The sequence below is a fragment of the Porites lutea genome, chromosome 4 (genome assembly GCF_958299795.1).
Source record: "Porites lutea chromosome 4, jaPorLute2.1, whole genome shotgun sequence".
NCBI classification, from domain to species: domain Eukaryota; kingdom Metazoa; phylum Cnidaria; class Anthozoa; order Scleractinia; family Poritidae; genus Porites; species Porites lutea.
The window spans coordinates 13,317,096-13,333,280 of NC_133204.1; the positions used below are offsets into that span (position 1 = coordinate 13,317,096).

A 16,185-nucleotide genomic window follows, 5' to 3' on the forward strand; every position below is an offset into this window, starting at 1 on the left:
AAAATGTTAGAGTTATTCTTTTCAGTGGTAAATCCAAGATATGCCGGAGTTAATTTTCCCTTTTTTACAGATGTTTATTTTGCATAAGGACAACATGGCAAATTATGTAAGAATCGCTGCCTAAACATTTGTTAAATTTCTGTTAAAAGATAATGTGTAATCTAATTTCCGTTCTTTTTTTCTATTGTAATGTTATTATGACTTAAACTTCCACTTTTGGGCTAAAAAAAATTGATTATTGCAGATTATAGTGATAATTACCCGATCTATTTATATATTTGCGTGACATACAGGACAATTGGCTAGACCGTGGATATATACTACTGGTATGAAAAGTGAAAATATGCGAAAACCGCTGCAAAAAAACCTTCTTGATCTATGAGCGCTTTACATTTAGGTATAAATGTCGTTCATTTCTATCGCCAATACAACTAATATAAGCACTGAAAGTCGCAGTTATACGGTTGGTTGTCCCTCAAGATACCACTCACGTCATGATTACTTCCTGATATCTCTGTATAGAAATTTGTAATAAAACGAACAATAACCGTCGTCTTAACTTTGTCGGACATGCTGATAGCCTGAAAAATTAACCTAAACTTTCTTGGTCAGAACTAATTTTCGGACGTAGTGCAGTCATTTCATCACGCAGTCAAGAGTATACAAAACGTCACGGTGAACTCAACCTATAATATGCTCATTTTATACATTGAAATCAAACATTTGTTTAGTCATGAAAAAAAATTCAAATTTAGGGTATTTTCACTATGTCAATTCAACGTGCCATTTGCTCATCGGCTTTTTTTTTTTTCTCGAAGTAGATGTCAGTCTAGATTCCACAACGTTTTGATTCATTCTACTCCCGTAAAAGATTAAAAGTCTTTGGAGTTTCAAATATAAGTTAACAAAATGCAAAAAAACTATAGAAAGCATATTTTTTTACAATAACTGAATTATATCTCGCACGCTGATTGGTTAATTGTAATTATCAAGAGGACAAACACATAAAATTTTAAGTTTTATAATGCAAGACGCGGTCATTTGCCGAACGAATGCCGACCTTCGGTGTTTTTGTTTAGTTAAGTTTCGTAGAAGAGTCACTTTCTGTTCTCTGAGAATAATAGCCAGAAAGTTCTGATGCAAGACTTGCATCCCGTTTGGATTCTCTGCTAAAAGCTTAAGCGGAGGAAACTAAACAGGACACTTAGTTTACAAAAGCGGGGACGACTTGCTAGAAATGGTACAGTTTCAAAACTGCGATTTAATGTTTAATGTTTTTTAATGTTCGTAAAAAGTTAAAAAAGTAAGAAAACAATTCTGAAAGTCGACTTGTTTATTAAAAATAAGCACATTTATAACCGTAGTTTTCTTTTGACAAGTACTGAGTGTTTTTCTAATCCTTTTTTCCGAAAGCAAAACAAACTTTTTGTACAAACTTTATGAAACTTTGTAAGTACCTGGTAAGTTGAATTTAAAACTTCATGACTAAAATACCCACCTTTCGGTTTGATTGTAGACAGCTCATATAGCTGAATGGCATTCAGGACGACAAACAAGTCGAGAACTGAAGTAAACAACCAGCCGTACAGGATTTCTGTTCGTACTCATCGGTTAACAACTCTTCTAAACTGCCAGGCTTGTTTGATCTACAGACAGTTTCACCGTACATTGCTTCGACTTGTTCGTTTACTATAGCGGCTCCAAAATCTTTCCTTGGAATAATATTTAACCTTGGGCTAGTTTACGACTTTATACAGCCCTAAAATGCCTCCGTTTTTCTAGGCAATAAACATCGCTGATCTCATTCTTGTTTGAAGTTTGCAAAACAAATTTATGCAGCGCAGTGACGTGAATCAACCTGTCAAATTTTTAGCCAATAAAACTCCGTTACTTTTTATCAGTAGCCAATCACCAAACGTAAAATTCTGTGCTACCCTCTTTAAATAAAGTGTATTATTATTATTATTATTATTATTATTATTATTGATAATAACATTGCGCTAGATTTTCTTGTGTTGTCTTCATTTTTACAGGCAATATTTGACTTTTTCGAGCTTTTGTTATTGTATGCGGCTCGTGGATCCACAACACTTTGACAATGTTATGATGTCATTTTATCATCAATAAGAAGACAGTCGCTAAAAAACTGGCGTCAATTTGTTAACTAGAGTACATGGAAACAATTCGGTCACGTGACGTTGTATTTCGAACGGAGTAACCCAGTTCCAACTGTTTGAGCCAGAAGGCGCCTGGTAACTACTTTATAGCTTCAATTCGAGGCTTAAGGGAAAGGGTGGCTATTTTTGAAAGCACATGAACTAGAGCTGGAGAGTCTGACGTGTGTTAAAAATAATGTATTAAGTCATGTTCGTGCGTAAAAATAATTTAAAAAGGTCAGACCTACCTCAACTTTTTCGATTTTTCGAGTTAGAAGAATCTTATAACAAAAAAAGATCGTCTTTTGTCCTGGCGCTGATAAAGAGTTTGATTCTATGTATCTGCACACATGCTCCGAGCATTTTAAGATCGCACAAATCATGAAGACCTTGACTGGAACTAAAAAGGTAGCAAAAGGGACGGTCCCGACGATTTGCTAACCCCGAAATGAGTCCCTCGAAGTCCAGTCAAAGTGAAAAACGGATGAATTACCAAAACAAAAAGAAAATATAAGATTTCAAGTTGGCATAACATTGCAATCGTCAAAAAAAAAATACCACTTCAGCATTAGAAAATCATTAGTAAATTTACAAATGTTGGTATTTTTTGTAGGTAATTGGTAGATTAGAAAATTATTTCAACAATGGAGATGAATTGGTTGATTTTTGATAAAATGATCATTACATAATACTAAGAAATATCAGCGTTAGGCTTTAATCAGCCATACGTTATTCTGCTGCTTCTCGACCTGTTGAAAGCTTTCAGCACGATTGATCAACTACAAGATTCTTTTGCGCAGACTATCTAGTTGTACCTAGATCGTAAGCAAGTAGACAATGTCTAGGGACCCACATCATATAATATAGCAAGAACTGGCAATTTCAGCTCCGTTCATCGATCAGCCGTTGAACCCGAGAGTAAATTAAATGCAATAATGCAAAATTGATTTGAAATACGCGTAAATACCTCATTTTCCTTCCATCAGCTTCAAACAGTGGCAAAGAAAAATGTTTTGAATTTAATATAATTCATAATTTTACGTGTTAAAAACTTAACTTAAGTGGCAGCGTGGAGCAGGGTGGTTTAGGGGCTGGTACTTCACGTGCAGGTGCTGATCATAGTATAATATTCATCCCTGGGTACTGTTATTCGTGACATTATAATCAATCTGACCTGGAACAAGCCCAAGACAGACTGAATTGAATATAGACAATTAATCTGGAACCCGACTTAATCGCTACGAAGGGCGGGTTGGTCGCCAATCGCCATTCGTGTCGGACAAAGTGAAGCGAATGGTACAATGCGTGCCATCGTTTCCTATTATATACACTCATTTGCATATCATTAATTAATCCCCAGGGATGATATTTACAATTCAGATGGCACGTGAATAGTGTAGGTTCCAATTCCGATGAAGCTGCAGTCGAAGGTCCCCTTGAGACTTCTCTCGTAAGCGACCAGCTCTAATTACGAACACCTTTCTTTCCGAATTATTAATAAGTTTCTAAAGCTCCCGTAATCGACCACCCTTTGTTGTTTTACCATGCGTTCGCTTACGGAAGCTCATTCTCGTAAGCGACCAGCTCTAGTTACGTCACTGTTTCGAATTTCCGAGGTGGTCGCTTACGAGAGCTTAGACTGTATTTTCTTTTTCTCCGTACGTTTTCTAAATCAGTTTAGTTCCTGGTTTTTTTAGGTTTGTTTGTTGAACAATTTCTTTCTCTTTGGGTTGTTTCCCTTTATTCTCACTGCTGACTCTTTCTAAGCTCGCGAGGTTTTTGCGATCACGTCTTTGTTGTGGTTGTTGTTACGTATAAATGTAGAGAAGATCTCCTTGCGTGTGAGATTTGTCTCTTCTATGCTCGCGTTATTCCGGTTTCTGTTTACGTCTTTCGTTTTTTCGTCTTCTTAACTGTCCCTTTTGATTAACATTAGGGATATCAACGTTCTCTTCATGGGTTTGCCGCAATGTCTTTGCCAGTAATCCACATTTCTTGTTTTCGAGTGCTCGGAAAGAAAGGACTCGTCAAACCTAAGTGTTACTATAAGCAATGATATTGGAATTAATGACTGATTTGCAATGGTCACATGTTTAGCTTTTGATTGCGTACGCAAATGGATACAAAATAACTGAAACAAACTTTTGTTAGACGAGACAACATTACTTTCACAATTTATGAATTCTTTTATTATCTATTTTAAGCCATACGGATCTTCCTGTTTGAACACAGGTTTCTAACAGTTCAAAAATCAGTACAAGAAGTCTGAAGTCGGCACTGTATTGACCCAGTTTTGATTAGTGATTAGTCAAGCGATCATCCCGTGGTAGTGATCCAGGAGAAAATCCCCCGTTAAAATTTATTTAATAAGTCGCTTGCGCGACTAAACAATGCCTCGTCTTCTCCATTGTCTGCTTCCTGCCTGATCCTAGGTTAGTGCGTTACAGTCGAACCATTCGTAAGGCCACCAGCCAAAATGCGAAGATTTAGTGGGTCGCTTACGAAAGTCAAACCACAATTGTCTCTTTCGAAAAGAGGTGACGAAACTGGCGATACACTTACTTTTTGGAAGAGAACTTATTTCATGTAAAGTTATGATTGAATGTGTTTTTCCGTGTTGTCACTAATTCGTGTAGTTCTTCATATACTCCGAGCAGCGTAGTACATACAGCGAACTTAGAGATCTTACAGTGTGTCTAGCGATCGCTTAAAGAGATTAAAAGAACGGGAAATTGCATAACCGTCACCCTAAATAGTGGTCGTTCACAAAGAGTTCTAACGATAGGGCTTCCTGTGGAAAAATTTGGTGTTTCGGTTAGACGTGTTGCTGATGGGAGTTGGTAGACTGAGAGCAGTCTCTTTTTTCTCTTTTGAGTCACAGTATATCGAGAGCACGCGTAAGAGGGGATCCGGGGGATACTCCTGATAATGGCGTGTACGGTGAGGCTCCGCCTGAAGGGGGCACCTTTTTCAGGTTTCATGTATATGAAAGGGTAGGGATTTCACGAGCTGAGGTAGAAGTAAGGGTAAGGAAATCTGATATTCGGTGTATAAAGGACTAAAAGGGCAGTTAAAAGGGATGCAGCGCTCTAAACAAGGTATATGAAAAGGGCACCATTTGTCAGTAGAAGGTCCGAAAATGGTGCCTTTTCTTTCAAAAATTTGGTATACAAAAGGCCAAGGGGTTAAAACTCTCTATGGAGCGTCCCTGTATAAAACGTAATTAGGTAGCCTTCCCTCCTCTACCCTTCCGGAGATGGGAGTGGCGAAGGCGCGAGGAACTAGCCAAAATTAATTTGCACAATTTTGCTTTTTCACTTGTCGCGCGTGGCTATTGGCAGTTCGTGCAACTGGTTACCCTAGATACATGTATTTTCAAGTTTTTTAGAAAAGTAGACAGTTTGACATGCCAGCTAAATATCTTGGAACTTTTATCACGCCCCTTAACTCAAACGATAGTCCATCCTGGGGGGTCAGTAGCAACTACTTACAGGAAAAAGAAATACGATGAATTTTTTTATCAATCTGGATCATCACTTATGTCCTGTCGATCGGTGGGGGAGGGAATGGAGAATACCCTCGGGAATACGTGGGGAACATGGATATAATAACAAGCATGCTATGGAGCTAGTTTGACTGCGGCAGTAGGCTATCTACGTTAAATTGCATATTTCCATGGTTTTTGGGGTAAGAAAGAAAGCCGACACTATTGAATTACCCACTTTCTTTGTTTTTATTGTATCTAATACCATGCCATTTAATACAGGGCGTTATTTTATTCTACTTTCACTCATAAGACCATTCAGGGGCCCATAAGCTCCTGGCCATTGCAGTACCCCTTACTTAACAATTAACTGTGCTGCACTTTTGACGGCATCGGTTGATTAATCGCAAAGTTCTTCCAAATTGGTCAACAGCAGCTGGTTATGGTGAATTATGCATGTGCTTTTAGCTAATCAGAAACGGAGAAATATTTTGAATGAATAATAATAGTTTTTATCTTAGATCCTGGTGCTGAATAATGCTGGCGCGTTAAGCTTCCTTAAAAATTAAAACCCTTCAAACTCTGAGGAAGACTTCCGTTATAGTGACATCCTATCGCACAAAGACTTTCCAAAAATCGCCAGGGTACACTCCCACATTATAATCGTCGCATTCCCATCTGCCAGACGGTTCAAGAAGTCAGTGGTAAGCTGCCCATAAAAAGGCAAGGTGGTCGTATAATCTCTTCTGAGAATCCTTCTGATCTCTCTCGTGCCCCCAATTTGCCTATTTTTTTAGAACCCTTTTCGTATCCCCAATCTTTGCAGGCTCTTGATAACCGCGAGTTATCATGATCACAAACGAGCGACAAGAGGCAGGCATCACATTTGTGTCACAACTAAGTCAAGATATTTGACAGCGGCTTCACCTTTGCTGTTAGCAGCCATGGTGATGTGAAATGTACTACCTCCTCTTTTCTTACAGTGAAATCTCATCTGAGTAAAATTCAAATGCTTCCTCAGCTCCTTCATGGCGCTTTTTGTGAGTACCATCTCTTTGCTGCTTACTCCGTGGACCGTGGTACTATGTCTTAACTGGCAACTGCCAGTGAGTGGGAGATGAACCGTTCGAAACAACGTTGGATACAAGAAGTCACCCCCCTGGAATTCAATAAATGTTCATCAGTCATGTGGGCCAAGAAGTGTTTACTTCCAGCCAAAATCACTGTTAAGTAAGCCTTGTTAAAGGTCAAATGAACCAAAAAATTGACATACTTTCTTTTGTCGCTTTACCTTCACCAAACACTAAAAAGAACCATCCTAAGTGAGATTTTGGTAAAGATTTTTCTTTCCAAGCCTTTATAGAAAGATAAAAGATCAAAATCCAAGCATTTCCGAGAACTTCACGAAAACGTTTCTGAAATGGCCGAGTTATAGACTGGCTACTATGACGTCGATGTTGGTCTTTCAGGGCGGAAAAACGTTCTGCGCATGCTTCTGCGCATCCCTTATCGTCTGCGTTTGTTTGTCTCGTTCGGTGAGAGTTCTGACTGAGACTGAATGAAATACACGAGGTGCGAACGTTTGCTCCTTGTAAAAGCTTTTTTTGTTGTTTTTGTTGTTGTTGTTGTTGTTGTTGTTGTTGTTTTTTTCGTCATTTGAAAATTACTTTGGATTCAGAACAACCAATGCTAGAGTAAAAACAGATCATCCGTCAGTTTGAGGAGGAATAAAACGTTTTGAACATTTCCAAAGAGGGTTGTATTTTTCTGATAATTGTACATTCGATTTGTGAATTGATTTTGTGTCCAGTGCTCCGCCTTCTTTCGCCGTACTGAATTAAAACCCGCTTGTATTCTGTTATTAGTAGTTATACGGTCAGTTTTTTTACATGCCCAGATTTATTTACCTTTGCAGAACCAGCTTTATCCTTGTCTTATGTCAAAGAACCGTAATGCTAACGCTTGCGAGTGAACAAACTTGAGCGCTTAAAACTTTCTCGGAACTTTAGAAGGCCAGCAAGCTTACTCGAGAAGAAAAGACTACTTCGATCATTTTTCTGTTGCTCAAGTAATAATAGTCAGAGTTTATTTCCTTTAGTTTTTCAGTTTTAATTACATAGTTTTGTTATCTTTCTGTGCGCAAATTTTCCTTTCACTCGCTAAGAAGTAGCGGATTTTAGTGCTCTGCGAAGCTAGAAGTATCCGATCGAGCGTGGGTTTTAAAATATCAGCTCGAGTGCGACAAATTAGTAAATGTCGTTAAAGTCCGTTTTACTATGATGTATTCTTCGAGAAAATTAAATAATAAGAAGGTTCTAACCACAGCTTGCAACTTTTGAAGACAAATTGCCTGTTCTTTCCATGTTTATGGCTAGACAAACCACTTCTACGCCAAGTCAAATCGAAAAACTCTGTCTTGAATTTCCCGCCTTGTTTCACCTGACCAACATTGACGTCACAAGCTGTTTTTTCCCGACAATTTTTCCGACCGCTCTACGAAGATAAGGGCCAAAAAACAGCAATTTTTAATCGCGAATATCTCGGAGATACTTGCTTCAATTTAGCTGAAACTTTATAGTATGTTTAATTGGTTCATATTAAACACATTTCACTAGAACTGAACTAAAATAAAAAAGGTCGAAATTTTGGTTCATTTGACCTTTAATATCACTCACGCGAACTCCGATGTCCGATATCCGTGATTCGCTAAGCAGATGCTAGTGTTTCAAGTTGACCCCGAAACGAGACCTGACGCAAACAATACATATTGTATCACAAAAAGGCTATTGTTACAATCATGTAACAGTCGGTGTGAATTTTGTTAACACCTATTAGTTATTTAGAATTTCGTGAACTTACTTTTAATTATAGAATAAGACGTACCAGCATAAAAGCAAGTGTCACCTTTAACTAAAACCTTACCTCCGTCAGTTGTCATGTCACAATATGCCTCAAAAGGCCTATTAGTCCTTCCAGGGTCAATCCAGTACTCCCCGTCTCCATTGGAGGTACCTAAGTCCTTGATTTCTTTGCAGGATAGAGCAGGATCGTAGGAAAAGAGCCCGCGTGTCGCTACAACAAAAATCAAGACATCAACATCACAGATCAACTTTGAAGAATTCCTTGTTTGGAAGACGTTTGCAAGGCTTCTATGGACAAAAGAGCATTTCACTTTAATCTTGCGTAAACTTTAGGTGTAAAATAAAATAATAATAATAATAATAATAATAACACTTATATAGCGCTTATCCGCATGCGTTCTAAGCGCTTTACATCCATTGTATTACAGTATGACTTAGAAATATAAAAACAAAAGATTAAGTAAACTAATTTAGATTAAAAGCGCATTTAAAAAGGTGTGTTTTCAGTTTAGATTAGCTAGGGAGTTGCAATAGTCCAGCTTTGAATTAACAAAAGCATGAACTAGAGTTTCAGTAGTCTTCAGAGAAATAAATTTCCTAACTCGTGCAATGTTCCTTAAATGATAAAAAGCACTCTTGCAGGTAGAGTTGATGTGAGGCACCATAGTCATAGTATTGTCAAAAATGACGCCGACATTTCGACATTTCGACATTTCATTTAAAAGTAGAGAACGTGGTTGATAAATGGCTAGAGGACACACTTACAAAAACCTTAACAATTCGCCTGTGCAAAATGAAACAAAAGAAAAAGTGAAGATAGGTTCGCAGAGCTTTATTACAGAATTAATCAAGCCTGCAATCGTTTTCAAAGAGACTTAAAATGATAATAATATACAGCTAATCGGCTTCCCGGATTTTGCTTCATTCATCCAGATGAGTAGTGATTCCTGTTGCTGGACGTAACTTAGAGTTGAGGCCAGTAGCGGGGAAAATCATTAAAGAATAATTGCATGCGAACAGATTCCCCGTCTTAAGCCTGTAGTGTAGGCTAGTTCCAGTTCATAGTTAAGAATCCATGACAAATGTGTTTGACTAATAAAAGTAGAGAATGCGATAATTGCGTGTTCTACTGAGATATTTACCTTTACACTTTTTCCCATCTCCCTTGTAACCAGGTTTACAGGTACAGCTAAAGGACCCCTCAGTGTTCTTACATAACTCATTTCTGTCGCAGTTATGGGTTTTCTGAAAATAAGAGAGAAATTTAAATTGCGCAGTTAATTTTACGTTCACTATGCGAGAAGACAAAACTTTGTAATTTCTTTCTTGTCATTCTCTTTTCACTGTACGTTCGAAATTTAACGACTTGTTCCACATTCCTATTTAAAATTTATATTACGTGTACCTCTTCCTTTCAAATATCCTACATTGAAATTTGACAGGAAATTTAAAGCAACTACCATCAATAGATGATTAAGGATATGCAGTTTGATAGTTACAGGGGACGCTTGTGTTTGTTATCTAGTTTAAATTTATTCAGTAAAATTAGCTGAACTGTGAAATAAAGTAAATAAATAAATAAATAACAATAAAAAGAAAGAATTCGTTTTCAGTCTCCCGTCCTTATATATGACCAAAAGACTGTGGTCAAAAACAAATGGTAATCTGTCAAGAAGGTTTATGTAAAACAGCCACCGACATCTTAGGTTACAAGATAGCAATAACATGGTGGGGTTGATAAAGCCCGAAAACCTTCAGAGAAAGGACTAAGAGAGGAAACGAGTGCAAGGGAATATACTTTCAAGCAAAAAATTGTGCATCCCTACTGACCAACGGCTGGAAGTGTAAATGAAGCGAAAAGAAGAAATGGAGAAAGATACCAGTCTACTGCACTTAGTTTCAAATAAAAAAAGCTGATCGTTCAATGAAAGTTGATTTTTCGAGTTAAGCGTTACTTACAAAAACAACGTCTTGGTGTGATCCAGCGTAGTTTTGCAATTCTCTCGAGCAAACTTTGCAGGATGGTTGTGTTACATCTTCAATCCATACGCTAGCTGTGTCACGTTTTAGCCCTGGATTGTAATGCTTGGCAGGCACAAATACCGACGGTATCAATTTCTTATTTTTGCACATTTCCTGTGACACAAACGCCAAAAAGGAACCTATGACATTTGTGAAATGCTGGAAATCAGTTAAAGAATATAATTTGTATTACCATGACATTGTTCGACTATTGGTCATAAGTGTACGGCTGCACCAAAACGACAAATCATTACATGCACGTTAAAAACAATTTGTTAACTTAGTCACCTCAGTTGAAGTGAGGCGTTACAAAAAAATATGATCTTGAAACAACATGAAAACCCAGCAACAGCCAGGACTCACTGTAGGAAACGTGACAGTCGCACAAGTCATACCAGTCCACCAATCTCGACCCGGAGCTCTTCTGCGCATGTAGAACCCGTAAGCACTGGGGTCGAGAATGACCAGTCCACCACTGTGACATGCGCACTTCACCAGTCACGCCACCCACTGAAGTCTGAAACACCTTGGTACGCCATCCAATCAACTGTCACGTTAATATACGAGTTTCGTTCGTTGTATTCTGCTGCCATTACACAGGCAGTGAATCCGTTGTTAATCACACTTTCAACCCACGATACCTTCGCGTCATGGACATGAGATTTGTTACTAGTGTCCATATGATTGACAGTGATCTGCACTTGAATGGGTTTGTCCGGGTAAAACAGAAAAGGTTCCAAACGAATGGCTTGATAGTGAGAGTAGCCCAAGGATGGAATATGAGGCATGTGGTAGCGACCACGCTAAAAGGAAATCCTAGAAAACACATTTCAAGATGAACTATATATAGATTAGTATGATAAGCATGGCAATGGACATTTACCCAGAATTTAAATATGTTTTAAAACCGTATCCCTGTTGTAAAAAAAGCAAGAATTCCTTTAACTTATTCGATTTTCCGAGAAATGGATCGCCTTTTGTTTTCGGGCTGATAAGGACATTGAGCCCATTAAACACGTGCATATATGCTCGGAGCATTTTGAGATCAAACAATGCCCAAAGACCTTGTCCCACATGTCTGAGATTGAGCTCATGTGCTTTCCGCACGGGGTATTGGACCTACCTAAGTAAAGTTCAGTTATGCCGTAAGCATTACAAGGCTGTGAAGACGTGAGAAACACACCTTCTTATGCATGGAGTGATAGCAGAACAGCATGATACCTGAGTTGAAAAAGCCTTCGAAAGGATCCAGAAAAAAGGTTTTAACGGTAAACAAGGAAAAGTGCAAGTTCCACATGTCTGAGATTCTGTTTATGGGAAATCTGCTTTCCGCATGGGATATTGGACCCATCCAATCAAAGGCTGAGGCAGTCGCAGAAGCACTTAAACCAGAAACAGTAGCAGAAGTCAGTGCCGGATCCAGACCTTGAGATAAGGAGGGGCGGGGCTGTCTTCAAAAAGGATGTTATCGCCCCTTCGGGCCTCAGCTTGGTCTAAAAATGGGGGGGGGGGGGGGGGGGTTGGGCCCCTCCCCTGGATCCGCCACTGGAAGTGCGAAGCTTCTTAGGTCCTGTAAATGTCTGTGCCAGGTTCAATCCTGATCAAGCCACAGTGTCTGAACAGAGACGTACCAAATCAGTCGGACAAGGAAAAAGACAAAGCATTCAACTATTAAACGAAAAGGACAGCAAATAGAAAAAGATGCAGAAACCCGCTTCATAACCAATACCAGCCCTAAAATAAGCCTTGGTGCAGTCTTGAAGCACGTACAAAATGGTCAAAAGTGATTGGTTATGCTAGCCGAAGGTCTAAAATAATATGTCGAAAGCGGCTAGGCACAGACTTAAAGAGGAGCTTTGGGTATTGCATGGGTATGTGTGAGGCAACACATGAACATCTATGGAACAGGCTTTGAAATTCTAAAAGATCACAAGCCCCTGGAATTCACTTACCCAAAGAACTCACACACGCCTAAGCGCAAGAGTCAATCGGTGGGTGTTAAGGCACCTCACCACGGTTTGCTGCAACTTAAAGCTTACAACACAAGAGTTAAGTTAAAGAAAAATTTTAGTTCTAAGCATTTATAACTTTATGGACTTGTATGCAGTCTCCACTTTTTTTACGTTTTTATTACCAAGACCCAATTCACGATATCTGCTATCTTTGCCTGCGCCTTATGATTGATGGGAAAAAAGCAATGTCACGACGTATTTCAGGAGGAGAACAAGCGACAAAATTTGTCAATATGAGAAATCGCAGTCGAGTCTATTCCCACGCTATCAACACGAGACGACGATTTTAGTCTTGCAACAATGTAGGATTCGAGTTTCAACAAGTTCTACGTCATTATTGCTTGCTGTGAGAACATCCAGGGCGACTACGGGGGTAACTACATGAGACCGGGACGAACTCAGGCCGGTACGAATTTGTAATTTTTGCAGTCGTTTACATGAGACCTGGACGAAACGCTTCGTTGATTACATGAGACCGGTACAAACTCAAAAACAGGAGATTCTTGTAGCTATATAACTTTCTTAAGTCGATTATTTAACATATTATTCACTAACTGTCCTAACTGGTACACAATTTACGCCAATTAAGTCAGTGAGTTGAGAACCGTAGATTTTACTGCTCCCAGAAAATTGTAAACTTTATCTAACGCTCATCTGGTGGAATGTTAAATGAACAGCATCTTAAAATGGTGCAATCACTAGCATTAACCGATGCATATATTCAATTGAAGCTACTTCCAAGTCTTGTTTACAGTTATTCATAGCTGTGTTCTTATTTTGCTACGAAAAGCAAAACTGATGGAGCCATACGAAGAAACATGCTATCTATGGACCCTGTCTTAGGTTCGTTTCCGTTTTACATGAGAACGGTACAGTCTCAGACCGGTAACTTGTGTCGGGTCAGCGACCGACACAAAGTCAGACCGCTCTGAGTTGGTTTTTAGGCCAGTCCCATGTAAACGCATGAAAAGAAATGTATGGAGACCGATACGAACTCACACTGGTCTGAGTTCGTCCCGGTCTCATGTAATTACCCCCTACTTCATATACCTAAAAGTAACAATGATCACTTCCACCCATAATTTGTCATTATCGCCTTTAAGGTGTAAATGCCATATCCAAACTAACTTTTTAAAAAGTTTTTTTATCGGAGGCGGTTAGGAAAAAATTAGAACCACATTAACATTTCAATAATTTAAGGTGCCGCTAAACGCAAGAGGGGAAAATGTTGCAGAAAGATGAATTTTGACTGGTCAGTTAATTATATTGGCATAAGGATAATAAACATACTGGGGAGGTAGTTCAGTTGACTGATGCAAGAGCTACCAACGTTAAATCACATATTTCATGTTTTCCTTTAAGAGAAAAACCCACACAAATGAATTACCCACTTCTAAAGTTTTTATTTAATTGTATCAAATCAAAGCCATTACAGAGTCTTTTACTATTCCTTTTATTCATAAGAGTAGTGTTATTCGCTAGTTTTTATTCTACATCCTGGTGTTGAATTGTGCCGATTTGTTTGGCTGTCTTGAAACAACCCTTTCAACGTTGAAATACTTCTAACATAGTGGCTTCTGTCTATCAAGTTCTTAGCGAATGAAAATCTTCCAAAAATCACCACGAGACACTCCCACGTACTGATCGTCGCATTCCCACCGGCCGGAAGGGTAAAGAAACCAGATATGGCCAATTGTAAAAGCAGGGTGGTCATATAATCTAGTCTGATCTCTCTCGTGCCCCCATTTGCCAACGTTGTAAGAACCTCTTTGGTATCCCCAATCCTTGCACTCTCTTGCCAACCGCGAGTTATCATTGCTCATGATCACAAACGAGCCACAAGAGGCAGGCATCACATCTGTCTCACCGCTAAGATATTTGACAACTGCTTCACCTTTGCTGTTAGCAGCCGTCGTGATGTGAAATCTACGACCTCCTCTTTTCTTGCAGTGAAATCTTATCTGAGTAAAATGCAAGTGCTTCCTCAGCTTGGTCATTGCGCTTTTTGACAGCACCATCTCTTTGCTGCTTACTCCGCGGTACGATGTCTTAACTGGCAACTGGGTTGTAGACGAACCGTGGGAAACAACGTTGGAAACAAGAAGCCAACCCCCTGAAATTTAATAAATGTTTATGGCTCATGTGGGCCAAGACAAGCAGTCATAAGTTCAACTTAAGGTGACTCGACCCAGTTTTTTTGGGGGGGTACCATCCTACTTTGAAGCTCTCTGGTATCCCCACCTTTACTTTTATCGTAAGTCTAACACATAGAATGGATAACATATAGATCAATCTACAATATAACATAAAATATTTGGCGATCGGAGTAAATGTCACGTGGTTATAATGCCACGCCCCTTTGAGGTCTGAGTCGAAAATCTGCTGTTGCAGGCATTTTTTCGTGAAAATCTCTCGGCTACACATAGCGCGCATTAGTGCCTTGCGCTGAACAGAGTTTCACCAAAATCGCAAAGACCCAATTCGAGAAATTCAGCGGTTTCCAAATTTAGGTCATAATTTATGCGAAAATGATAAGCAAACTTTACACGGATTATATCTAATAAACTATGAGATTCATCTCTTTATTTTGAGCATCCTTATAACAGATGGGTCCTTGCAAGTCAGCAAAACGCTTTAGGGCCTTGTAAATGCGCGCGATTTCGAGCAAAGCAAACATATAGAAATTATAGTTTTCGCTATTTGTTGACGTTTGTCAGCGTTGAAGAGTCTTTCTCACGAAAAAAGCATTTTCTTAAAAATTCGTACTTTTTTTTCCTTCAAATTTTTTCAGGGCCACAATTGATTAACTAACTACCCGGACTGTAGAAGTGCTACACACTAAATCTACTTACTATTAAAAAAATATCATTTTTTTCATGTTTAATGCAAGCCAATAATTAAACCAACTCGTGACGGGAATATCTCGGTGAGCATTCGGAAGTCAGCCAAGCGTGGTCATTGCACGCGTGCTGAACAAGAATGCTGTATAATGACAGACTAGAAACAATAGACAACTCCCAAAGCACAAACTCAGCCAAAACGCTAAAAATCTTCAATGTTTACTCAAGTTTGGGCTTATGGAAGATAATGTCACAGTTTTTCAATGACCATGAAATTCAGAGTCCGGGTAGTTAGTTAATCAATCGTGGCCCTGAAAAAATTTGAAGGAAAAAAAACTACGAATTTTTAAGAAAATGCTTTTTTCGTGAGAAAGACTCTTCAACGCTGACAAACGTCAACAAATAGCGAAAACTATAATTTCTATACGTTTGCTTTGCTCGAAATCGCGCGCATTTACAAGGCCCTAAAGCGTTTTGCTGACTTGCAAGGACCCATCTGTTATAAGGATGCTCAAAATAAAGAGATGAATCTCATAGTTTATTAGATATAATCCGTGTAAAGTTTGCTTATCATTTTCGCATAAATTATGACCTAAATTTGGAAACCGCTGAATTTCTCGAATTGGGTCTTTGCGATTTTGGTGAAACTCTGTTCAGCGCAAGGCACTAATGCGCGCTATGTGTAGCCGAGAGATTTTCACGAAAAAATGCCTGCAACAGCAGATTTTCGACTCAGACCTCAAAGGGGCGTGGCATAATAACCACGTGACATTTACTCCGATCGCCAAATATTTTATGTTATATTGTAGA

At 38.9% G+C, this 16,185-nt stretch overlaps 2 protein-coding genes across 2 annotated transcripts in view; both read right to left on the reverse strand.

The window, feature by feature from the left end:
* LOC140936010 (lectin BRA-3-like) overlaps positions 1-16,185 on the reverse strand; it is a 98,512-nt gene that overhangs the window by 75,722 nt on the left and 6,605 nt on the right. The gene's annotated exons all lie outside the window — the stretch shown is intronic.
* The window catches only part of LOC140936012 (uncharacterized), a 7,164-nt gene continuing 5,065 nt past the window's right edge, over positions 14,087-16,185 (reverse strand). Inside the window, exon 5 of the mRNA XM_073385595.1 lies at positions 14,087-14,648. Within this exon, the coding sequence (XP_073241696.1) occupies positions 14,128-14,648 (521 nt within the window). The 3' untranslated portion in view covers positions 14,087-14,127. The remainder of the gene's footprint in view (positions 14,649-16,185) is intronic.